This window comes from Fistularia commersonii, chromosome 26, assembly GCF_037954325.1.
Source record: "Fistularia commersonii isolate RoL2024-O1a breed Wild chromosome 26, RoL_Fcom_v1.0, whole genome shotgun sequence".
NCBI lineage: Eukaryota > Metazoa > Chordata > Actinopteri > Syngnathiformes > Fistulariidae > Fistularia > Fistularia commersonii.
Genome location: NC_141309.1, coordinates 10,366,869 through 10,391,001, shown reverse-complemented (window position 1 = coordinate 10,391,001; position 24,133 = coordinate 10,366,869). Strand labels below are relative to the sequence as shown.

The window sequence follows — 24,133 nt, the reverse complement described above, 5'->3', positions numbered from 1 at the left end:
CTTTGTCTCAATCAAACAGTGGTACAGCCAAAAAAAGGTGAAGTCATGTAGCTCTAAAAACACATTATTTTTGAGCAGAAGAATCTATATCGAGTCAGCCAGATGTGTATGACTTCGATAATTAATGGGGACCACAAGTGCAGTGGCGTGCATTTTAATTAAAAGAAAAACAAAGTCAAAAGCATTTAGAAATGTAGATATAATGAAAATGTTCAGTTAGTAGATGCCATATATTATTCAACAAAATAAATGTGGAATGATGCAGAGGATAGGTTTAGACACAGCCAGATGATTCACTGCGGTGACATTCTGAAGGGAACAGACGAAAGGAAATGAAGATTAACGCACTAGTTTCATTGGTTGGCCGGCTTTCACGGATGACACTTCATGCGATCATTATCATTTTTCCTGCCATGCACACAAAAGGTCGAAGATGATTGTTTTGTTCGTTAAGTCTTCTTATGATCCTACCATTTAAGACCAATAAAGTAACCAATTTAATGTATGGACAGACGTGGAGAGGAGGTACCATAATCTACGATATAATAAAGACGATGTTTGACAGTTTTCAAGAGGAGTAAGTAACCTTTGCTCCATGATAGTCTCCTACTAGATTAGTTTTTCAACAGCAATTCCCGAGACCGGAAGAAGGCGGTGTAGTAACGGAAACATCTCCATGGCATTATTCTCTCAACAACAAATGTACGTGCAAAGGACAGTACACACACCAAATTACTGTCTACTTGAAGTGTTGTAGCGACCTTAAATAGAAGCTATTGGCTGTTGATGTGTCACTCTTCAATCCTTCGTTGATCACTGGACGAGAGGTTTGTCACATAGAATGCGGCCCGGTGATTGGTGGAGATGGTGCGGGGGGCGGGTTCTCCGGGGTTGGAGCGGGAATGTTGGAAAACGCTAAGGTAGTGACGTGAACCGCGGAGACTAGCACATTGTGCTATACTGTGCTAAGCACAGTTATATCCAGATAGGTTGCTGGAAATAAAGTGACCACATTTGGAGTAAAAGCCTCGTTGCGGACGTCCAAATTGAAGTGTTACACCGGTGACACAAGTGATTTCGAAGGACTGGGGGTGTCCTGGCTGATTTTGTCGCAGTTTTTTTTCCTGGAGTTAGCCTGTTAGCTGACAGGTAGCATGGACTGCGGGCGAGGACCGACGGTGAGGATGGAGGAGAGTCCTACGGGGAGGATGGTGGTGCTTATTACTCGTCGGAGGAGATGGTCTGTCAGTTCAGGTCTACACAGGCAGCCAGGAGACCCAGTGAGACACACCATGGTGAAATTGGCTAATGCGTATGACGTGACGTCACATCGGAGATTCCCGCCACTCCTCCCTGCTTCGGACGACTCATTCACACCTAAGGATAGATATGAGTTCATAATAAACCTGCTTAATGTTTTGCACTGTAAGAGGAAGCTGAAGAACCTGGAAAGAACCAACCCTGGCGTGGGGAGAACATGCAATCACTGTTCCACTTGGCCAATAGGTTGGGGGTCATAACCCTCTCTCCATGAGGTAATTCCGCTGAATAATCCTCCACAGCACCAGCTGTGCAGAAGCAAAAACAATGAAGCAAGCAAGTTTAACACATAAGTCCCAAACCTGCCATCAGTACTCTGCAGAGGTAACATCTTGTCATTATGATTCACATCACTCTTAAGCTGTTCTCGTGGCGGAGAATGATTGTAGAGGTCATGGTGCGCCGCGACGGGCATTGTCTCGGCCATGGATGACCCAGAGTTCTGCAGCACGTGACACTTGGGAATCTCTCCGGGCCCAGTTTGAATGGTTAGCCCGTGCAGAAGGGTGGTTGACGGAGAGTAAAGCGCTGCAGCTGGCTCAGTGTCTCACTGAAAGAGGTGGGAGTATGGGACTTTGGTAGGGGCCTTACAGAGGCGGTTTGGACAGTGTTTGCAACCAGGGCTACGGGGTAAGGAGCTAAGCAGTCGGGGCAGGAAGTCCTGTGAGCTGTTCCGTTTAGCTGGTGAAATAGAGCCTGACTCAGTGGGCCTATGGTCACATGCAGTCAGATGTACAGGGGGGGGTGGCCCGCCACCAGTTTATCAAGAGTTCTTCGACCGGCAGAGCTGCGTGTCCAGAGCTGCTACAACACCCCTAGACCCTGCAGGCAGCCTTGGGAATGGGTGTAGAGAGGTCAGATTGTGCAGGGTGGGGTTGATACGTGCGGTCAAGAGAACCCCCCTGCCATAAGGGCTGCAGTTGCGAGCCCCACGGAGGGAGAGACTCAGAATCAGAAAAACTATTTGTCCCCGCGGGGAAATTGGGAGGCACATGGGGTAGCTTGTGAACATCAAGAGGAAAGTTAAAATACTAAAAGAATAAAGATAATTTTATGTATAAATTACTTTACAAAATTATGCGAGAGGCCGGTGTGGGTTCACTAAGTAACTATGCTCTTGAAGGCTGTGGCACTACAGCTGACACCAGGATAGGCCCGGATCTCAGGGTCCATAGGGGGGTGGCTGTCCTGGACATTTTGTCATTGTGAAAAACATTTAAATAGCTGATTCAAAATTTGTCTTACCTATGAAAATACTCTCATTGTAATGTAATGCTTTTATACCTCATATGATTGCATAATTACATAACTCAGTCCCTGTGAAAATCCTACCGTCAGAGGAAGCCATATTCTCAGATAAAGATTTCTCTCTCTGGGCATCTGGTTGCTTTCCAAGCATTTTTCATCTTAGGCAGATCACAGAGACTTCTGCCTTTGAAATGAACCTTGCACATTTTGTTTCCTGTAATCATCAAGAAAAGAAAAGCAATTTTTGGAAAGATGGCACTGCCTCAGGTTTTTTGCTGGTATGTTTCACAAGACATTTTACCTTGCAAAGTTTCAGCTTAACACCATATTCATGTGAACTGTTTTCCTTAGGAATATCTGTGATTTCACTACTCATTGTCCCCAGTGTAAAAGTTTGACTATTCTCATTTACCTTGTGCAAAGGCTTCAGTGTCAGTGACATATGACAGTTAGGCTAGTCTTTGTTGCTTTATCTGGTGTCTGGGCCAGATGGTGAACATTGTGATTTAGCAAGGTTGCTACCTTGGCTTAAAAAGCAAGGCAGAATTGATTGACACATTGCAAAATAAACTGATTCAAGTATAGTTCTACAAAGGAGACAGTAGCTTGGTTATGTTCTGTTTGTCTTAGAAAATATTGCTATTGAAAAAAGGAATACTTCAATATAAAGAACATTTTTAATATTTGGAAAAATATATGAAGGTGTCTCTGATCTTTTTTTAAAAAGCATATTGCTCCTGGCCTATGAAATTCATGTCAATAATCATAGTTTGGACCCCAGATACACGTGATTTCATTTGTAATGTACTTTACAAACACAGGGTAAAATGTGGTTAGGAAGACAGCTGATGGTGTTTAAGCTGCTGAAATGGTTAGATTTCACCTAATTATGATTAATGATCTTATCTTAGTAATCTAGTAATGGTGAGAAAAATGAAATGTAGATTACATAAAAAGGAGACAGGTTTTATTATATTAGTATTTGATTTGTTTAATTGGTGCAAGTATGAAACAAAACTATATTTAATTTGGAGGATCAACTGAGTTTAAAAAAAACTAAATAAAACAAAAGAACATCAGTACATCACTGATTATAGGCACAGCGATAACACTTTAGCCATCATCAACCAAGTTGAATAATTACATGAAATTTAATGAGGATTTGGCTAGTTTGGAATGGCTGGATATCCATTAATACATTCATTACGTCTGTTCAGAGAGAAATTTTACTGGACACTTTGATTTCCTTTTCCCTGCATTCTAAATCATTGCAACTGATTCGTTCAAGTGGAGTGCAGAGTGTTCTTCAAATCCCTGTCCTCTAATCACAGATCATCGTTCCACTGGAGATAATCATCGCAGACAGAAGGCATGTGAGGCACCGGAACAAAATCCGGCGATACAAAAGATAATTTAAAGACAATAGTGCACTTTAACTTTCTGACAGTTAAGATTTTGATCCTTATGTATCATTTAATCTTCTCTATATAGTTAACTTTTAGTACCACATGGAGAGCTTAACATTAACAATATGAGAATATCTACAGATAATGCAAATCTAAGAAAAACAAACATAAGATTCTCAACACGCAAAAAAACATAAAATTAGATTAGTTTTTAAGGAGTTTGACGATTTTCAAACTCATTCCTATAAATGACTCAGATCTCACATTAGGTAAATGAAAAATCTTTTGCTCACTTTGTGAAAAAATCCCTTATTTTGTTAGTAATAAAGCCGTAAGACTACATTCAAATATATATTCTATATATTCAAGCCAATAAAGCCTTGTTCTCTTTCTATCCTCTAGAATCAAACTTTTTTTTTTTGGTCATTAAAATCCCTTTTTGTCCCAACAGTACATGAAAACAATAGCACAGCAGTGCAGCTGAAAGGACAAGTGACGATGTTCAGAGGATTTATTCAGTTGTTCCTTGTTCCGGTACAACTTTCCTTCCGGCCACATAAACTTCCATGATGTTTCGATCATCACCTGAAAGGGGGAAGCAGAGACAAGCCTTGGGCAAGTGATGAGTAACTGCACGAAATAAACCACTTTGCAAGAATGTATCGTCAGCAGTTTAATTTGCTGAGTGCACTTCTGCTAACCAGCAACAATGGTGGATATTTTGAGGAGACATAGGCTAAATGACAAATGAACTCATTTAAATTCCTACTGCTATGCCTAATTATACAGTGCAAAGAAACATACAATAAAAATTTGGGACAATCCGTATACTTGGACATATTTCCCTTGGAATTTTGATTTGCAGAGTGAGAGCTGTCATATTTAAATATACAGTAGATGAATCAGTCCTACTATATGGGTAGGGTTAATAGAAATAAATAAATATATATAAATATAAATATTATGCATGTAAATCATGGACTTCTCCCCACTGCAGGGGGTACATGGGGGTAACAAATGTTTAGTGCATGAATTTGATAGTTTATTGGGCTGCACAATCAGCACAACAGTATTCACAAAAGAAGGGTGTAAGATGAGAGAAAGTAGCTAGGTAGCTAGTGTGAAATTATCTGGATTGGGTACCTACCCAAGTTCAGAAACTTTTCCAAAACGACCTGAAATTAAAGCGACAAGAGCCTTGAATTATTTTCTGTTGCACAATTTTTATGTCAATTTGGTGTTTCTGTTAACAATTATCGGTAAATCTCTTGTGGCGACTGGAATTGCTTATTTTTGTTCAAGATATTGTGGTTCTCATCCAAGAGGCTTCTTCTGTTCAGTGAAGGCTGCTGAAGTGAAACCTCTTACACAAAAAAGTTACGCAAGTCCAGATGCCGTTACAAGATTTATGAGTGAGTACCCTGTCAAAGATTTCTTTTTAGCCAACAGTTTGATTGTTTTACCTTTGGTTCATCACACTGGGTGAAGTCGATGCAGCCATTGGGAGCAGCTACATTTACCCTCACAGCATCAAAGTCTTTTCCCACTTCAAAATTGCCGATTTGATCATCCATGGACAAAGCTGGAACAGAATGATTAAAATGATTAAAAAAAAAACGTCTTTCTGTTGATAAAATTGTGTCTGGTTGTTGTGTTGTTCCTGTAGATAAGAGTCTACCCAGAGTGAGTAGGAACATTTTTGGTAAGATAAATGGCTGTTATTGGGAAGCCATGATACTAAAACTTACCTACTTTCTTCATTGTAACTTTCAGTCAAATAATGAAACCTTAGCGTCTGAACAAGTCCTACCTTCACTGCCCCCCAGTGTAGCCAACCTAAACACCTCCTCAAAGGTGAGTGTTTCATGTGTATCTTGCTCTTGGTGCTGAATGGTCAGAACTTTAGAGGTGTCCAAAGCTCTCCTAACAGCATCCAGCATTGAAATGGAATAGCCACCTGCAATGTCTGTTGCAGAACAAAACAAATGAACACAATCAAAATAAAAGCACATACAGCATGAAAGCCCATCATGCATTGGAAGTATCAAAAACCTCAATTTCAAAATATCTGAATTTTCTCCACTTCTGAATTGATAATTTAAGACCAGATGTCAACATGTATCAGACCAGAAACATCCCATCAAACAACCTGCTGATGGTGGGCAGATCAGTGTGCCAAGACATCACACTGATTATTTTCTAATTCAAGGTATCATAATGGTGCAATTTCTCTTGGGAGGATCCAAAAGGGATCTTGAAAATATGTGAGGTTGGAAAATTTCGTATACAAACCTGTTCCAAGCCCCAGCTTAACCTTATGGTTGAGGACTCTACGGACATTCAGCAAACCACTGCACAGCCTGGGTAGGACAAATGAAAAAGCCATGACTGTCATCTAATTGATTACAGAAGAAATACCATTAACAATATTATACTTTTTTTGTTTTCATTGGCTTTATTGCAATGGCCTAAAACAATATATTGTCACTATTGTTACGTGGATCCTTTGCATTATAACCTAAGATTCACTGGCAATAAATGTGTTGTGTACAGTGGTATCAGGAGTACTTTGCGATAGGTGGAGAAGAGTATCAGGAGCTGTGCAAGAGAGGAATATCAGCCAGAATGAAAGGAAAGGTGCACAAAACAGTTATGAGACCAGTGATGCCGCATGGCTTTGAGACAGTGACCCTAGAAGAGACGACAGAAAGCAGAGCACGAGGTAGAAGAGACGAAGATGTTGGGATTCTCTGGGTGTGACAAGGATGGATAGGATCAGGAACGAATCTATCAAAGGGACAACGCTTGTTAAATGTTTTGGAGACAAGGCCCGAGAAGTCAGACTTAGAAGATTTGGTCATGTACAGAGGAGGGATAGTGAATATATTGGTAGAAGGATGGTGGAATTGGAACTGCCAGGCAAGAGGTCCAGAGGAGGACCAAAGAGGATTTATGGATGTAGTGAAAGAGGACATGAAGTCAGTTGGTGTGAGAGAAGAAGATACAGAGAATAGGGTTGGATGGAGGAGGATCATTCCCTGTGGTGAACCCCCCAAAAGAAAAGCGAATATTAAAAGAAGAAGTTGCATATAGTTGTATGTTTTTTTTTCAATGAAGCAGGCAGACTTACGAGATATTAGAGTTGGGGCAGTGAGCCAAGGAGGCCCCTGTTTCTCTGAACAAGGTCAACTCTTCATCACTGAGGTGGCAGCCATGAGCCATAACTGTCTGTGGCATCAACACAACAAATATAAATAATATTCAGACCTTCACAGTATTTTTTTATTATTATTATTATATAATTTTTATTTTTCAAACAAAAAACATCACGTCCTCACCTTATTAGTTAGCAGGTTGTGTTTGTAGTAGACGTCTGTGTATGACTTTGAATCAGGGAACAGCTCTTTTACAATTTTTACTTCCTCCAAATTTTCACTAACATGACTCTGCAAAATGAAAATAATACCCATTTCTAACAGTTGTAGATGATACAGGTGCATGTAGACTAATGCCAATTGTTTTACAGAATTCTTCCATATCAGCATTTTGCTTTGGAAATTGTGAGCTAAACAGTCTCAGTGGCAACTACTCCCTTTGTGCATATTGAAGTGGCTTGGTTGCGAAGCTGGCCCACCTGAATGTGCAGATTGTTATTCTTAGCAATTTCTCCCAGTTGTTTGAGCAAGGCTCCTGAGCAGGACAGAGCAAAGCGAGGAGTCACCACTGGCTTCACGAGAGGATACTGATAAACACCAGAGGAGACGAGACAGTATCATAACAGAGTTAATTAAATTAACAATACACAGAAGACCTTACATTCTTATCAAATTTTGAATTATTTTTCATAAAATATTACCTTCTTATCCAAAAGCTCAGTGATAAACCTTTAAGAAGCAAACAATATTTAGAACTTGTTTGTGTCTGTGATTGAGAAATTTTGAAAAATCTGTTCTTTATGATTCACAAAATTGAATGACCACACCTACCGACAAGTTTCAGTGGTAGACTCGTCAGTAGTCTCTCTGTACAGCTGCACAGAATTGTTCTTGTCCATGCACACTTTGCCAACCAATGCACGCTGTCCCATATCATCTGCAGATCAGATGTAAGATATTGCAAAGATATTGTGATATGACTTCATGAACTATGTCATTTATACACTCATCCAAATCTTCTTCTTCTCCTCAGCTTTTCCCTTTAGGGGTCGCCACAGCGAATCAACTTTATATCTAACCCTATTCTCTGTATGCTCCTCTCTCACACCATCTACCTTCATATCCTCTCCCACTACATCCATAAATCTTCTCTTTGGTCTTCCTCGAGATCTCCTGCCTTGCAGCTTCAATTCCAGCTTCCGTCTACCAATATATTCACTATCCCTCCTCTGTACATGACCAAACCATCTCATTCTGGCTTCTCTGACATTTTCTCCAAAACATCTAACATGTGCTGTTCTTCTGATAGACACATTCCTGATCCTATCCCTGCTGGTCACTCCCAAAGAGAACCTCAACACCTTCATCTCTGCGACCTCTATATGTTTCAAAAATATTTGTAACTTGCCAGTTGGTATAACACTTACAGTTCCCTCTGGATAAATAATTCTTATATAATTCATATTTGAAAGAGATTAATGTTACCTATTTATTCTTAACAAGATTTGTTCTATGTTATATTTATTTCAGTTTTATTACACACTATGGTATAATGATCTATGATTTCCCTAGTTTGACGCAAAGTTCTGAACCATTTTGGGTAGATGACGCTCAGAAGCTCGCATTCAGGCTAAAACAAGGTGTGCTGAGGAAACTGTTATTTTGTATGTATGCACATTTACCATAATAGAAGTACAGAAAGCAGCATACACATGGCTCACATAGAATTTTATGACTGAAACACTTGCTGAATACAATTATGGAGAGGTGAGAAAAATAGGGAAAGGGCCAAAGTCTATCATGCAAATTCTGTAATTATGGAGCTGTCTTGACTTTGTGCAAATATTTTCTAGTCCTTAACATATGACGCAGCATAAACAGCCAGGACACACAAATTAAGGTAGTCAGAGTTGTCAAAAAAGACACTTGTATGACAGATGTCACATCACTGCTGATCCAAAACCCATTTTTTTTTATTAAAAATAACTAAATGATAAAGACGATCAAAGTGTGTGTGTGAGAGAGAGAGAATGAGAGAAAGAGAGAGAGAGTGAGTGAGTTAGTGAATGAGAGAGAGAAAAACAAGGAGATAGTCTTTCAAAAATGCATATTTTGATTTATTGTAACATCATCAGTGTCTGTTTTCACAGTACAAATCACATGCACATACACATAAAAATACTGAAAAAAATCTCAAAAAATTGAGTGAATTGTGAAAGTAAGTTGAATTAGTTAAATAGTTTTAACCAGTGTGAAGTCCAGCATGGCTTCATCATTAAACATTATGATGAAGATATGATTCTGTCTATTGGCTGAGTATTGGCTGTGTATTCCCTGATAAGTCATTTTATTAGCTCTTAATGGTTACAGAGGGAAAATAGATTAGCCTTCTTCCGCATAGGTTAGAAAGCACACCAGCTGACTGCCACAATCACCTCAAACAAGAATCCAACATTGTCAACCGATCAAAGAAAGCCAGGTGACATGTAAATCATGCACAGTTGCAGTGCTGATTATAACTCCAGTGCCTCCACAATCCCATATGGCATTAAAAAATATCAGGATATGACAATGTCAGACCAAAAATGATAATTTTCTAGATCTAGCAAGTGTACGTGTGTTCAGGTTTGAGTGAGTAGCTTCTTACTTGCAATCTTGCCTAACAGGAGAGAGGCATCAGTATGTATTGTAGCAAAGTAACATGCGGTAGTTGTCCCATTTTTAAGAGTCCTTCTCTGTGAAGCACAAAGACCATATTACTTCATAAAGACAAGTTATCTCCTGTGTCCAATTATATGATTGGTCACCTCATTTCCAGTCTTAGATTCTCTTGAGGCACCTTGCAATATTGAGAAAGGTGAAGGTTGTGCCAAATTTTTTATTGATGTTGTGCATGCCTTTGGAAAATTACCCTGCCATGTATTTCACGTGTGTAAACTCACCACTACTTGAGTGTAAACCTTCTGTGCAAACCCCAAGTCCTTATAGCGTGACTCTGTTGGGAAGGTGTAAGTACTGAGCCACTGTAGCAGGGGCATATCCAGGGCTGTGCCGGCATAGCAGTACTGGGATGCATGGATGTGAGTGTCTACCATTCCTGGCATAAAGAATTCACTGCGTTGCAAAAAAAAAAAAAAAAAACATCAGAAAAGTTTCATATGAACATGCTGACATCAATGACCCACTTAAAAAATGCTGATGCAAATAAATGGAAAAATTATATGATCAGGGAAGTTTTAAATGCTTACTGTTTTGCGAGCTGAATGACGTCAGAGGGGCAGAATCCAAAGTTTCGAGACAGCTTGTCAAGCTCCTGGCCTTTCCCAACGAAAGCAATCTGATGGCAGATTTTTATTGTTGCTTTTTTGCCAGTGAAATAACCTGTGTCCCTATTTGCACTCAGAGGAGTCTTGACTTAACTCAGATGTATGTGGGATTAATTCCATCAATAACAATAATAACATTGCACATAGAAATATTTTGTTAAATGTATAAAGTTTGCACCTTCAAAAATAACTTGAAGTTATCTGATTTTTTTTTCCATTCATCATTTATGCTACTTATCCTGTCCTCAGGGCTGCAGGGAGGCTGGAATCTATCCTAGCTGCCAGAGGGAGGGAACTAGGGACCTGCTCGCTGTTAGGCGGAAGCAAACCACCATGTTGTAGATTTTTAAAAATGTAATTTTTTTCCAACTCATGAAAATGAGAATTGAAGCAAGAATCCTGTGTGTATTTTTGGATGTAGGGGGAATACAGAGTCAAAAAGTATTGCACAATACTGAATTTGAGCTGGTCTGAAAAAGAAGGCAAGAGGGAGAAAACGAAAGTGAGAGTAGATCAGAGAGTGTTTGAAGGCGAGATTGTTTTATCGTTGAGCTGCTGCTAAAATAGCTCTGTAAGATTTGCATCTCGGCACAGACTAAAAGGAATGCCAATTCTTTCCACTCGGCTCAGGTCAAGGTTTGCTTACTACTGGCTGTTTTAATTAACTCTGACACGGACATGGAGCTGATATGATTTGTGGAGTTTGAAAACATTTTAGATTATTTGGTTCATTGCACACTTATCAGGGGATTTAATTAAAGTATGGGTAATCAAAAAGTGTTAGCATTTTTCCAGTTGCTATGATGGAAAAACACAACACAACAATCTCTCGTCCCTAGGGGTTGAAGGAGGACCTTCTTAAGAGCAACACATGTGAAGTGTAATTATTTCCCGAAACCTACTTGTGTTTTATAAAGATGCAATTATTGCCTTGACTAGGCTTGTCAGATCCACACCATAGCGCCTAGGATTATTCTATAAAGCTGTTAAGTAAGGAAAAAGGACAATCTTCTTCTGATGGCCTTTTTTGAGGCTACTTCAGGTTTGACGTTTAGGTTTTAAAACTTTTTGGAATGTTGCCCACTGGGAACAATGAAAATAAATGCAACCAATTCGAAAAGAAAAAGCTTGACATATTCAAATTATGCAATTTGAAACTGCTTTGTAATATATGACTATAAGCGCAGTATAAACATTATTAGATTGCAGCATCACATAAGATACACACGGGGTTAATATTAAACCAAATTCCAACTGAAGTGGAGAGCACTTGAAAGAGGCACACCTTTCCCTTCGAGTTCACCCCTAGCAGCGAATCCTCCAGGATTTGCACCGGGTCTTGTCGGGTTGCGTGGATGAAGGTTCCTCTGTAGATCTGCGTGACGGGCTCGGATGGTCGGTGGATGTTCGCCATGGTTGCGGCTGACACGTCCGACAATGCTCTCGGAGATACAGACAAGCAATGTCTGGTTGACTCGATATATTTCGGAGGGGGAGCCGCCGATGATGCAGAGGGACGCCCTAACCGAAAATGATCGCCTTCTACCAATGAGGCTGCACAAAGATATTGTACGTGCGTGTGTATGTGCGTGCGTGGCACGCTCATCAGATCGCGAAAGTTACTGCAAAGCCTTGTGTTTTTTTTTAAGAGTTGTGTTTTTTTAAGAGAAAGTGAAAGGATGTTTTGGATTTATATTTCATTTATATTTCCAATACGACGAATATCTTGAGATTACATCGATTACGCAATTTGTTGGGTTTTCTTAAAATCAGCATTTCTTCGCTCCGAAACAGGAAAAGGGCTGTGGTTTCAACTGGCTGGGTCTAAGTCCGCAGATTGCGAACCGCGCACTGTTTCTTTGGTGCGTGTTTGTCGCACTGTGTTGCGTGACCAGTGTTATACGCACAATGTCACCTGGAAACGACATCCCTGAGGCGCACTGCACCCCCTACTTTTATTTATTTGTTTTTAAATCCTTTTAACCTGGCTTCACAATAATTTAAAAAGCTAAAAAAAATCGGCATAAAGAATCGTCAGTATTCGATGTTTTGAAGGCGAATTAAAGTGCAGCAGTAGAGAAGTGAAACCAAGACATAATGGGCACAGTATCCGGTTTCAACTGCATAAAAAACACCCAAGTTTATAAATTCCTTTGTCAAAGTGTGACAGGCATGAGAACTCAAGAGTGAATGAAAATGCTGCTTGTCTTACCCTTTAATCCGCCTGAGAAAGAGAACTGTGAAGGAACAAGTAAATCTCCTTCACTTGTCTTCATGTGCTTGCGTGTGTCTGTGGCCAAACATGTAAGATTATAGCAACAGGTGACAGAAAGGCGTTCAATGTCTAAGTGAGGCCCGAGGGACGGTTGTGCCTCAAACGATTGTAGCCATTTTTTAACGTTTGATATGATGTGCCACTTCCTCTTTCGATGAATAACTTCAAAAATGTGAAATTCCGAATTAACTAAATACAGCCCAATGTGAAAGACATCAGCAAACTTTTGTGTTGGTTCCCATTTCACTGGACTAAGGCAATGTTGGGCACTTATCTCGCTTTTTGCCATGTTTAGAACATAGGTTTTCTCCCTAATAGTTGTGCAGTATTTTAATAACTGTTTATAATTGGAAAAGGTTTGAAAAGGTTTTGAATATGAAAATACACATAACATATTACAATGCAAGCAAAGCATTTGACAGAAAGATACAATCCTTCCAAAGTTAACTTTCTCTTGCCCCATTATTTCTGCACCCCCTTCTTCAGAATAACACTTTATTGCAAAGTTCCTACTCTAGCAATGAAGTTGTTTTTGACTGATAAAAAATCAATATAGTTGATTTGTTCTGAGGATCCTCAGATATCTAGACCATGAAAAATCTCAATGCTTTGTGGAAGCAAACTACTGGATTACACCGACGGGATGGCCAGAAACCCTTAGAGAACAGTTGAACAGCACTGAGTTTTACCATGCACAAAGGAATTATTGCCTAAGGAAAAAGAATGCAAACTTGAACCATGTTTTATTCAGTGTTGCAGGAATGCATGAACCAAGCCTTTAAAAAAGAAACATGGGACTCCTTCCCACTTCCAGACCACTGATGTACACAGGATTTTTTTTAAAGCAGAATACTTGAGAATTCAGCAGTCCACATATGACAAAGGTCACCCATTTATGTTTTAATGTGAACTTTGGCCAAAAATGACGATTGTCCAGAGAGCCGTCCCCTTGGCAGCTTATCTCCTAGAAACACATTAACTTGTGTGATCCTGCCAACACCATGGCCCAGAAGACGAATGACCCGAATCACCTCAACTGCTCTCACGCTGAGATGAACCCATAATTTACCCTGGACACTGAAAATATGAATTGGAAGAGGGGTCAGCTGTTAAGCATTTTTACCCATCAATTGAGATGCCACGAGAGCATGACACATGTTTTCTGGTCACCTTTCAGCTGGAAAAGTTGTTCAAAAATGCATTTTGTCTGAGTTAACTATGAAATGAATCATATTTATCCTTTATCCTATTTTCAGTGACCCACATTTTACAAATGCTCTATAAATAGTAGAAAAAAATGTAATATGTTTACATATGTAAGATTTCATTTTGTTACACAGAACATTCAAGAGGTGTGTGCGAATAATTGCCTTGAGCACAGGGCAGAGATATATTTTGGTTTGCAAATTATCATCTACCATTCTTTTCGCAAACACATGCCGTTATCCAAACATCAGGTTCAAATCAATAATTCAAATTATGTTACGATTGAGGGGCCGGCGTGATGCACGGGGTACAGCGATCGTCCATGGAACTGAACGTTCCTGGTTGATTTCTAGCTCCTCCGAGTGTATCGAAGTGTTGTTGAGCAAGACAATGAACCCCTAACTGCTCCCCTGGTGCTGCCAGTTGGCTGCCAACAGTTCATAGTTCATCCATTCTAGGTTAAACGCAGAGAGGAATTTCCCACAAGGGATTCATAAAGTACAATAACATCCATCCATTCATCTTCCCCTCGCTTATCTAGAGTTGGGTTGCAGGTGCAGCAGCCAGAGCAGTGAGGCCCAGACCTTCCTCTCCCCCACCACATGGTACAGCTCCTCTGGGGGGACCCCAAGGCGTTCCCAGGCCAGCCTGGAGACATAGACTCTCCAGCATGTCCTGGGTCTTCCCCGTGGTCTCCTCCCAGATGGACATGCCCAGAATACCTGCCCTGGGAGGAGTCTAGGAGGCATCCTGATCAGATGCCAGAGCCACCTCATTTGGCTTCTCTCTATGCGGAGGAGCAGCAGCTGAACATTTCACTCTTATCTCTAAGGGAGAGTCCGGCCCCCCTGCGGAGGAAACTCATTTCTGCCGCTTGTATCCGTGATTTCGTACTTTCAGTCACTACCCAAAGCTCGTGACCATAGGTGAGGGTGGGGATGTAGATCGACCTGTAAATTGAGAGCTTCACCTTTTGGCTCAGCTCCCACTTCACCATGACAGACCGGTACAGAGTCTGTATTGCTGCAGACGTCGCACTGATCCGCCTATGGATCTCCCACTCCATCCTTCACTCACTCATGAAAGTGAGTTGTCTTCTTCATGAAGACAGACGGAACATGGCCCATTCGGACTCAATGTCGCCTGCTTCCCTCGGGACATGGTTGTAGTTCTGCTGGTGGTGGGAGTTGAAACTCCTGACAAGGGACTCTGCTAAACGTTCCCAGAAGATTCTCACGTTACTTTTGGGTCTGCCAGGTCTGACTGGCATCCTCCCCCACCATCACAGCCAGCTCACCACCAAGCGGTGATCAGTTGACAGCTCTGCCCTCCTCTTCAGAGACCCATGTTGTTCCTAAAGGCTGTGCCTGGCAGAGCCCCATGGGTGAAGGCTAAGCCACAGGCCACTCGCCATCGAGCCCCACCCCCGGGCCTGGCTCCGGATTGGGACCCCAGTGACCCGCATCCAGGCAAGGTAAAACTAGATTCAGTGTTGTCTTCATCATGAAGACAAACATTAATAGCACATTAGGTAGAGTTAAAATACATCGTGTTTAATGATCCATGGGATGACTGCTGTTAACCTGTTTACAAAGTATCGGGAAAGGTTCCCCCTCACATTGAGAAGGTTCCTGATTTTGATCTATTTGCATGTTCACCCCGAGTCTGCTTGGATTTTCTCAGTGTTCTCCAGTTTCCTCCCACAGTACAAAATTATTCAGTTTGTTAAAAGAAGACTCTTAATTACCCAGACCTGCAAGTGATTGTGTGAATTATTGCATATCTCTATACATTATGTGGTCCTCTGTTAGACTGGCGGCTGGTGAGTGAACCCCACTGCACACCAGATGGGATCGGTCACAGCCCCTCTGCAACCCTGAGAGTGTGAATTGAAAATAAATAACAAAACAAAAAAAAAGAGACAAAACAAATAAAAAAAAAATGGCCACTAGCCAGCCCCAAGCCTGAACACTAGACTGTGTCTAACCAGTGAGAACCCCCCGTGAAGAAAATATGACACCTGATAAAAGTGAATTTTACCATTCCAGATTTATTTATCTGCAGTTCATGATCTGTGTTAAAAACATAGGTAAATAATGTATCAAGGTCCCATGATGATAAACAAGTCAAACCCAGTCAAAACGAAGTGGCGTGCTGTCCTAGAAATATATCCAATGGGACAAGTCAAGGTACTGGAAGTGTAAAGGGAAGCTGAAAATACAGCTAGAACAAATTAAGTAAAGGAGAACTTGAGGTCAGGGAACGCTGTTTACACAATCTTTGTGACGTATATACACTTTAACTCCAATATAAGCATTTCCAAACCTGACTTTAAAAGGTAATGGACACTTATATCCCCCTTATTTCTTGAAAAGATGTTGTTCCCAGGTTAATTAAAACTAAATGAAACTGCAATACTTTTGTAGCAATTATTGCAACAAGTTTCAAGACATTCAAAATGATGTCCATTTTATTCATTTTTGGCCAACTAAGTCACATCTTCATCCTGACATTTTCCAGACATCCGGTTGAACAAAATATCAATTTTTAATCATTTGAAACTGTTACTAAAAAAACTAATTTTTGAACATAGCTAAAACTGCAATCACAAACTTCTTGGGGATGGGGAGTTAAAATCCACACATCTGCACCCATGCATCAAAAAAAAAAAATATATATATATATATATATATATATATATATATATATATAAATATATATATAAATGATTCACTTTGATCAACATGATATTTTTTTCTGTTAATAAAACCGGTTAAATTACTGAAAAGGCAGCACATTTTGTAGAGACCTCTATAGTTACCAGAAACAATGCTATTAAGACAGAATGGCGATATAAATAATAATAATTAAATGAATCAGCTATTTTAGTTCGAATTTCAGTTTAAATCTTGACGGAGACCCATGTCTGCAAGCAGTAAGACCAGTTTTACTTCCTATACATTGAGCATTATTATATTTTGTTCTTAAACCAACTACTTTTTTGAGAACTGCATACAAAACTATGAATGAATGAGTAATCATTTCAATACGCCAATATTAAAACTATCAGTGTAAATCAACTGCCCCAAGCCAGAAACATTAATTTGCTTTAGTAAAGTGACATCTCAAACATCATAATCTATATAAATCAAATTTAGTTCCAAAGTGTCAATAGGTCCACTGGTTGTATTGTCTCTTTTGTTTCTTTGGTAAATATTGGTTTAGGACACATTCGGATATGCAAGTGACCTTGTCTTTAAAATCAGTCTTTGAATTCATGTCATTCATCGGTAAAGTCACTGAACTCATCATAATCTTCATTTTCAAGGGCATCCATGTCCTTTTTTCTTTGCCTTTCACTGTCACATTCTCCAACTTCCTCTTCCTTGGTCTTTTCCTGACATGACTTACTTCTGTGATGGGAAATAAGAAAGTTATCATCTGCTGTACCAATGTACTAGTAATATATTCAACATAAATGGTGTGATATATGAATATGATATGGTAATATTTGTTAGCACCTATTCCATCATGCCTGTATTAGTATGGAAAATCAAATGCATCATGATGGGAGGGCCCCTCCTCAAGCTGCATCTATCATTCTGGAGGGGTTGCATGTCCCATTGATCACCAGGAGCTATTTTGTCAGGGGTTATATGCCCCTGGTAGGGTCACACAAGATAAACAGGTCCTGTGTGAGGGACCAGACCAAGCGTGGTTCAAGAAGACTTCAAATAATGAAAAAGACGAATAGACCTGGTTTTCTCTTGCCTGGATGCAGTTCACTGGGGCCATTCTCTGGAGGCCCAGAGATGGGGAATGATGGCGAGTGCCTGGTGGCCGGGACTGCCCCCGTGTGGCTCGGGCGTTCTCAGCCAGAAAGGACAATGTGGGTCCCCCTTCCCTTGGGCTCACCACACATAGGAAGGGTTAGTTGCGATGTGATCTGGGTGGTGGCCAGAACGTGGCACCTTGTTGGTCCGATCCATTGCTACAGAAGCTAACTCTAGGAACATGGAATAATACCTCTCGGCAGGGAAGAAGCCTGAGGTTATGCATGAGAGGTTCTCACTAGGTGTCAGACTGATTGCTCCCCGACTCAGCGCCTGCATGTTGGGGTTCAATCTGGTGGACGAGACAGTAGCCTCCCTTCGCCTTGGGGACATTGAGCCCGAGTGGGCCATTTTCTGTGCCTTGTCGAGGTGGCAGATTGGTGGGCTGCTGATGTCAACCCAAGACTTTGTGGATCAGTGAAAGGAAGAAACCCAAGGTCTCCTCAATCCTGAAACACATCCTCCAATGAGCAAGCAGAGGCAGTGGACTCTGGATAGATTCTCCTCTTTCTGGGACTGAAATTGACGAGGTAGTCCGAAAGCTTCTCAGTGGTGGGGCCCTGGGGTTCAGGTATCTTGAGTGAGGGAAGGATGGAACAGGAGATCGATAGGCAGAATTATGTGGTCTCTGCATCTCTCTGTCCTGGTGAAGGAGCTGAGCCGAAAGGCGAAGATCTCAATCTAATGGTTGATCCATGTTCCTACCCTCACCTATGATCACAAGCTGTGGGTCGTGACCAAAAGAACAAAATGCAGATCCTAGCAGCTGAAATGAGCTTTCTCCAAGGGGTGTACAGGCTCTCCCTTAGATATAGAGTGAGAGCCTCGGCCAATCGGGAGGGGCTCAGGGTAGAGTCGCTGTTCCTCCACATAGAGAGGAGTCAGATGGGGCGGCTCAGGTATCTGGTTAGGATGCCTCCTGGACACCTCCCTGGTGAGGTGTTCCTGGCATGTCCAACCAGGAGGAGGACCCAGGAGAGAGCAAAGACATGGTGGAAGGACTATGTCTCTAGGCTGGCCTGGGAACTCCTATCGATCCTTCAGACAGAGCTGGACCATTTGGCCAGGGGAGAGGGAAGTCTGGGCCTCTTTGCTTTGCCTGGTCATCCCCGCGACCTGATCCAGGATAAGCATTAGAAGATGGATGGATGGATGGATGGATGGATTACAGGCAGTTGAATCACACTTTTTAGGCTGTGTGTTGTACATCTTTCAAATGTTTTTTTTCCCCGATAAATACATTGTCTTGATTACTTTTAAATACGATGGTTATTGTACTTATGGCACTTCATTTAGAGAACATCAGTCTTAAAAAATGCAGGTGTATGAGCCCTTTGTAATTAGCTGATACAGGAGAACTTACGGAATAACTATGTCCTCTTTCTTTCCGCACTTGCAGCATATCTCTAGCTGAGTGGAACAGGGCTTGCATATGATGTGATAAGCGTCCTTTACACTCTTCTGAGAACACTTGACACTGAAATAGGCAAAATGAACAAATACAGTTTTTAAGAGCTAAAAAAGTACAATGCTTCTTCAACAGCTGTGATGGACATATTAGACAAAAACACAGACTGATCAAAATACCAGCTATTTTGCTCTTGGTAAAGGGAGCATTTGCCCTTCTGACACTTGCTGATTGAAGGGCTTCTGAATTCATACTTCCATATTTCAGTGCAACAGGAACAGCAAAAAAAGATATAAAATACAAAAGAACAAAACACAGAACAGCAAGACCACAAATATCAAGACAAAAAGTCACTAAGTTTAAAAAGTTTTCACAATGCATGTCAAAGGTGAAGCCATATGGAATTTTGTGTTTTTTACTTCAATGTAAAATAAAATTTAAAAAAAATTGCTTGTCATCAAAAAAAAAAATGGTGACCATCTTTGATCTGATACCAAATTTGGGGAAATCAGCTAATTTTTGGGGTGTACCTTACATATCTTTTGTTGTTAATGAGTGTCTCTTGGCACACGCAACAAAGCAAATAATAAAAACGCACATTGAAAGGAAAAGAGTTCTGAAAGCAGTCATGTATCCAGTTTGCCAATAGCAAAGATAAGTCTTGGAGGTTGAAAATTCCTGCCATTACCATTAACTTCCTTTTGTTTATATAAAAATTATGCAACACTTTGGTGCCTAAGTTGCGGCATACATCCCCCTCTTGTGGTGGCTCTGGAGAAGTTTCTTTTTTATCCTTGTCAAAGGTGGACAGTCTGTATACGTTCTCTCCAATAAAACATGTTTTAAATCATAATATGTCCTAAAAACTCAACATATTGTGTCAGGAATGTTACCACTCAGACATGACATAGTAACCAAATCATTTATAGCTTTCTCAAAAAATAATTGTATATGTTTTAGTGTGTTGGCTCTGTAAGTGGCTAGTTCATGAGGAGAGTATTCATTATAGGGAGAAGGCTTTATATCTGAGGGCATGTATGGAGAATTCACAGATATACAACACTAGAAGTGCTTGAATCCTGCTTCCTAAATTTGATAGTGTTTTACATAACTTGCTTGTAACTACTAAAGTTCAGCATCTACTTCTGCTTTCATAGGTTTAACAGCAATAGGAGTCATCCAAGGTAAGGGTTCTTCCTCTTCGAGGTATGGGCTTGATGCCATCTGGCCAGGGAGGACCCTGTGGTGCCAGGAAGAACGAGTGTGCATCTTTGGAGGGACGAATGCCTGAGTATTATTCCATGTATATATTTTGCATGTGCAAATGTTACATTGTAGTTGGTAAATGAAAGACCTGACTAACTTTTTAATGATCATCCATGCAGTATGCGTTCCGTGTCCATTACTTAGGAGATATCTTTATGGCAGCCTACTGCATACATATACAATAGCAAAAGTGATATTTCTAGAATGACTGCTGAAAACACGTGAAATACACTCACCATTTTTTAGGCTGTGTAAGAGGCTTGTATTTGTTATACTTGACTTTCCACTCCAGAACATCTTTGCAGTGTAGACAGAGCCCGTCGTGAACCTTCGATTTTGCCTTCTACAAATACGATCACATGATTAGACATGTTGGGAATGTCTCAGATCTTCTTGCATAGAAAACAAAAAAGGTCAACAAGTACAGTATTCGCACCTTTACTTGCACAGATGCTCCGTATTTGTCATTTTTGAAGGCAACTGAGTTTTGATATTTCTGCCCTCGTGACCGAGAGACATTGCCTTTTTGAGAGCTCATCTCGTTTAGTAACCGTATATTAACCGTATTGTATCACTTTAGCCAAGCTAAGAAAAAAAAAGATACACCACCATCCATATGGAGATTTGACCCGGAAGAAGTATTTTCACAACGCGGATACACTTCCTGCTTTTAGTCACGTGGTATACGTAACGGTTACCGCCACTATTCACTTCGGCTTATTCCAGGGTCAAAACAAATAATGAAAAAACAAAAACAAAAAAAAAAGACATAAAGATAAAATATACAATTTAAACGTGTTTTCGTGGATAATGAAATTCTTATTTTTTGCATCTGCACTGCAACCAGATAGGTCGTGATAAACATACTGTTGTAACCAGAAATAAACAGTGAAGGAAAATGCAAACAGTGCTGGGAAATGTAAAAGGTACACAGACATGTAAACAATAATAAAAAATGTAAAGAAATGGTTTTGTCATGTATAGAGTAGGGATAGAGACTAAGATGGTTCGGTCATGTCCAGAGGAGGGATAGGGAATATATTGGCAGACTGATGCTGGAATTGGAGCTGCCAGGTGGGAGGTCCGGAGGAAGACAAAAGAGAAGATTTATGGACGTATTGGGAGAGGATATGAAGTTTGTTGGTGTGAGAGAGGAGGATAGAGAGAATTGGGTTAGATGGAAAAGGTTGATTTGCTGTGGTGAGGGAAAGGGAAATGGGAAAAGCTGAAAGGAGGAGGAGTATGAACAACATGTGTAAATTAAAGCTGTGCCCAGCTTTGACCAATCGTGCAAATTCACAAAGTGCAGGTGCGGGTTGTATGCACAGTTTAAATAAACAGTTAAGTTGAACAGTTGAGTACAGCACTGGTTGTGCTGGATGTAAAGTGCAGACTTGTCCTGTGGTAATCTATGGTTATTGTCTCCTGTCAGTTGTTCAGGAGTCTAATGGCAGTTGGGAAGAACGAGTGCTTTGGTATTGTTCTTCTACATTTCACACTTCTGTACCTTCGGCTAGAGGGTAGGAGTGTGAACTGTCCATGTTTGAGGTGAGTATGGTCCGTGGTGATGGAGGAAGCTCTCTTAGTGGATTCTATGGTGGTAAATTCTTTACAGAGAAGGCAGTCGGGTCCTGGTGATCTTCTCTGCAGTCTTTACCATTTGATGCAGGCATTTGTGGTCAGTAATACATACAGTAATGCAACTGGTTGAATGCTCTCAACAATGCGACTGTAGAAGTTGCTGAGGATCTCAGGCGACATGCCAAACCTCCTCATCCCCCGATAGAAAGTACAGACGGTTGAGCCCTCTTAACCGTCTGCATGGTGTTGAGGGACCGGAGTTCTTCACTGATGTGGACACCCAGGTACTTAAAACTGCTCCCTCTTTCAACTTCAAGACCCTGGATAAATAGTGGCTGATGATGTTTCTTCTTCTTCCTCATGTCCACTATCATCTCCTTCATCTTGTCCATATTGAAGGTGAGGTTGTTGTCCTCACACTATAACACCAGACTGGCCACCTCCATCCTGTAGGCCATTTCGTCCCTGAAAGTGCTGTGTCCTATCACTACGGTGCTGTCTGCAAACTTCTGGATGATGTCGTTCTTGTGGGAAGTGACATTCTTGTGTAAACAGGGTGCAGAGGGCTGAGCACACATTCCTGAGTAGTACCAATGTTTGTGATGACGCTGGCTGAAGTCCTATTACCTATCGTGATGGACTGGGGTCTGCCAGTCAGGAAGTCTAGGAGCCAGTCATAGAGGGTGGGGTGCGGGCCATGTTGAAGGCAGAACTTTAGTCCACAAAGAGCATCCTGATGTAGGACTCTTTATTTTCCCGGTGGGAGAGAGAGTAATGGTGACTGAGGTGGACCTATTGTGCTAGTATGTAAATTGCAGGGGATGCTCCAAATGTTGCTCTAAATGTGGGCCAGCACCAGTCTCTCAAAACACCTTATAATGATTGGAGTGAGAACTACTGGCCTGTAATCATTCAGAGGTAGGCAGGCGCTTCATGGGAAAGAAGAAGTTATCATGCAGATAACTTTTCAATCATAGGGCTTTCGTAGGGCTTTCTTCAAAGTATTTACATTTTAATTGAAATTATGTAGACAATAATTTCCTGGTTGGATTATTTCATGTCTCCCTGAAAAAAAAAATCTGTTCTCCAATAAATAATGGAATTTACATACCAAAAGTCTAGGCTGTCATAATAATCAAAAAAGACTGTACATTATATACAAACATCATCAATTACATCATCAGCTCTGACTTACAGCAAAATAATGTCAATATGACTTCTTCTTTTAATTTCATGGTTTCCTACTCTTGATTTATCTTGTTTTTACAGCACCTTGATTTTGAAAGCACATTATAAATGTATACATTATCATCTTTATTATTATTAATGTTCTTTACATCCGCACACTTTCTCAATTATTTGCCAAGCATCATCCAAAAGACATGATCTCAAACTGCATAATTGTCATTGTTCGGCTGTTTGCGGAGGTAGAGACATCCACCTAATGGATTCATACAGACGGCAAATCTTAATTATCCCATCTATGGGAATATACCTCTTGGATTACGGGTGAAATGTCTTCAATGAAAGAAATTCAAATTCAGTTCCCACAAAAACATGTTGACAAGGATTAACATTGACCTGGATGAATGAGAACCTCCATAGGCATATCTCATCAATGGCTTCTCATCTGCTTTCACTCTTTTTCTGGTGGACCAATGGACCTCTGATCCCGTTGTCCTTGTTTGGGGCTTACTCCTCATATGTTAGTGTAAGTGTTTGTGTCTTCAATCTGTTGGAAGTCTCATACTAGATTTATTTGTTTTAATTTTGTTTATTTGTGTTATTGGTGGGTGGCAAACATCTTAAATGTGCACATCTCCTGTCTTCTGCAAATGAAAATGGAACAAAATGGTTCCTGCATTTTATGCTAAAATGCATGGTCACAAAAATAACCAGACTTTAATTTTGCACCAAGTCTGCTCATTCCAAAAAAATGTAAATTGTATAAATATAGTCAAATATATCTCTTGCCCTGAAATGAATAGTAACTTTACCTGATTATCTTGTTTAGTGTGTTCTATGTCTGTCTGCGTTTGAATAACTGTTCTTGCTGTTGATATGTTTGACAGTCAATAAGTCTAGGGTCCATTGTCTGGGTGATTAAGG

The 24,133-nt window shown here is 40.5% G+C and overlaps 2 protein-coding genes across 2 annotated transcripts; both read right to left on the bottom strand.

Moving 5' to 3' along the window:
- Window positions 1-3,533: 3,533 nt before the first annotated feature.
- gda (guanine deaminase) lies at window positions 3,534-11,980 on the bottom strand. The gene is made up of 14 exons (XM_086174082.1): window positions 11,741-11,980; window positions 10,378-10,466; window positions 10,072-10,243; window positions 9,777-9,864; window positions 7,961-8,066; window positions 7,831-7,858; window positions 7,609-7,716; window positions 7,313-7,420; window positions 7,105-7,202; window positions 6,267-6,334; window positions 5,785-5,940; window positions 5,438-5,556; window positions 5,122-5,149; window positions 3,534-4,559 (listed from the first exon to the last, which is right to left on the bottom strand). Exons 1-14 carry the CDS (start codon window positions 11,867-11,869, stop codon window positions 4,486-4,488), a joined length of 1,371 nt encoding a protein of 456 aa, XP_086030208.1. The 5' UTR covers window positions 11,870-11,980; the 3' UTR covers window positions 3,534-4,485.
- A 3,989-nt stretch (window positions 11,981-15,969) lies between these two features.
- c26h9orf85 (chromosome 26 C9orf85 homolog) lies at window positions 15,970-21,074 on the bottom strand. Its single transcript, XM_086173777.1, has 4 exons — window positions 20,880-21,074; window positions 20,680-20,786; window positions 19,133-19,246; window positions 15,970-17,349 (listed from the first exon to the last, which is right to left on the bottom strand). The coding sequence occupies exons 1-4, from the start codon at window positions 20,979-20,981 to the stop codon at window positions 17,217-17,219; spliced, it is 456 nt and encodes a 151-aa protein (XP_086029903.1). The 5' UTR covers window positions 20,982-21,074; the 3' UTR covers window positions 15,970-17,216.
- Between the last annotated feature and the right edge of the window lie 3,059 nt (window positions 21,075-24,133).

Coding starts and splice junctions, on each gene's coding strand:
- gda (XM_086174082.1), bottom strand. CDS start 11,869: ATGGCGAACATCCACCGACCATCCGAGCCCGTCACGCAGATCTACAGA. Junction 9,865..10,071: donor AGGTTTACACTCAAGTAGTG/GTGAGTTTACAC, acceptor TGTGCTTCACAG/AGAAGGACTCTTAAAAATGG. Junction 5,941..6,266: donor TAAGCTGGGGCTTGGAACAG/GTTTGTATACGA, acceptor GTTCTGCAACAG/ACATTGCAGGTGGCTATTCC.
- c26h9orf85 (XM_086173777.1), bottom strand. CDS start 20,981: ATGAGCTCTCAAAAAGGCAATGTCTCTCGGTCACGAGGGCAGAAATAT. Junction 20,787..20,879: donor GAGCATCTGTGCAAGTAAAG/GTGCGAATACTG, acceptor TCGTATTTGTAG/AAGGCAAAATCGAAGGTTCA. Junction 17,350..19,132: donor AAAGAGGACATAGTTATTCC/GTAAGTTCTCCT, acceptor TTCCCATCACAG/AAGTAAGTCATGTCAGGAAA.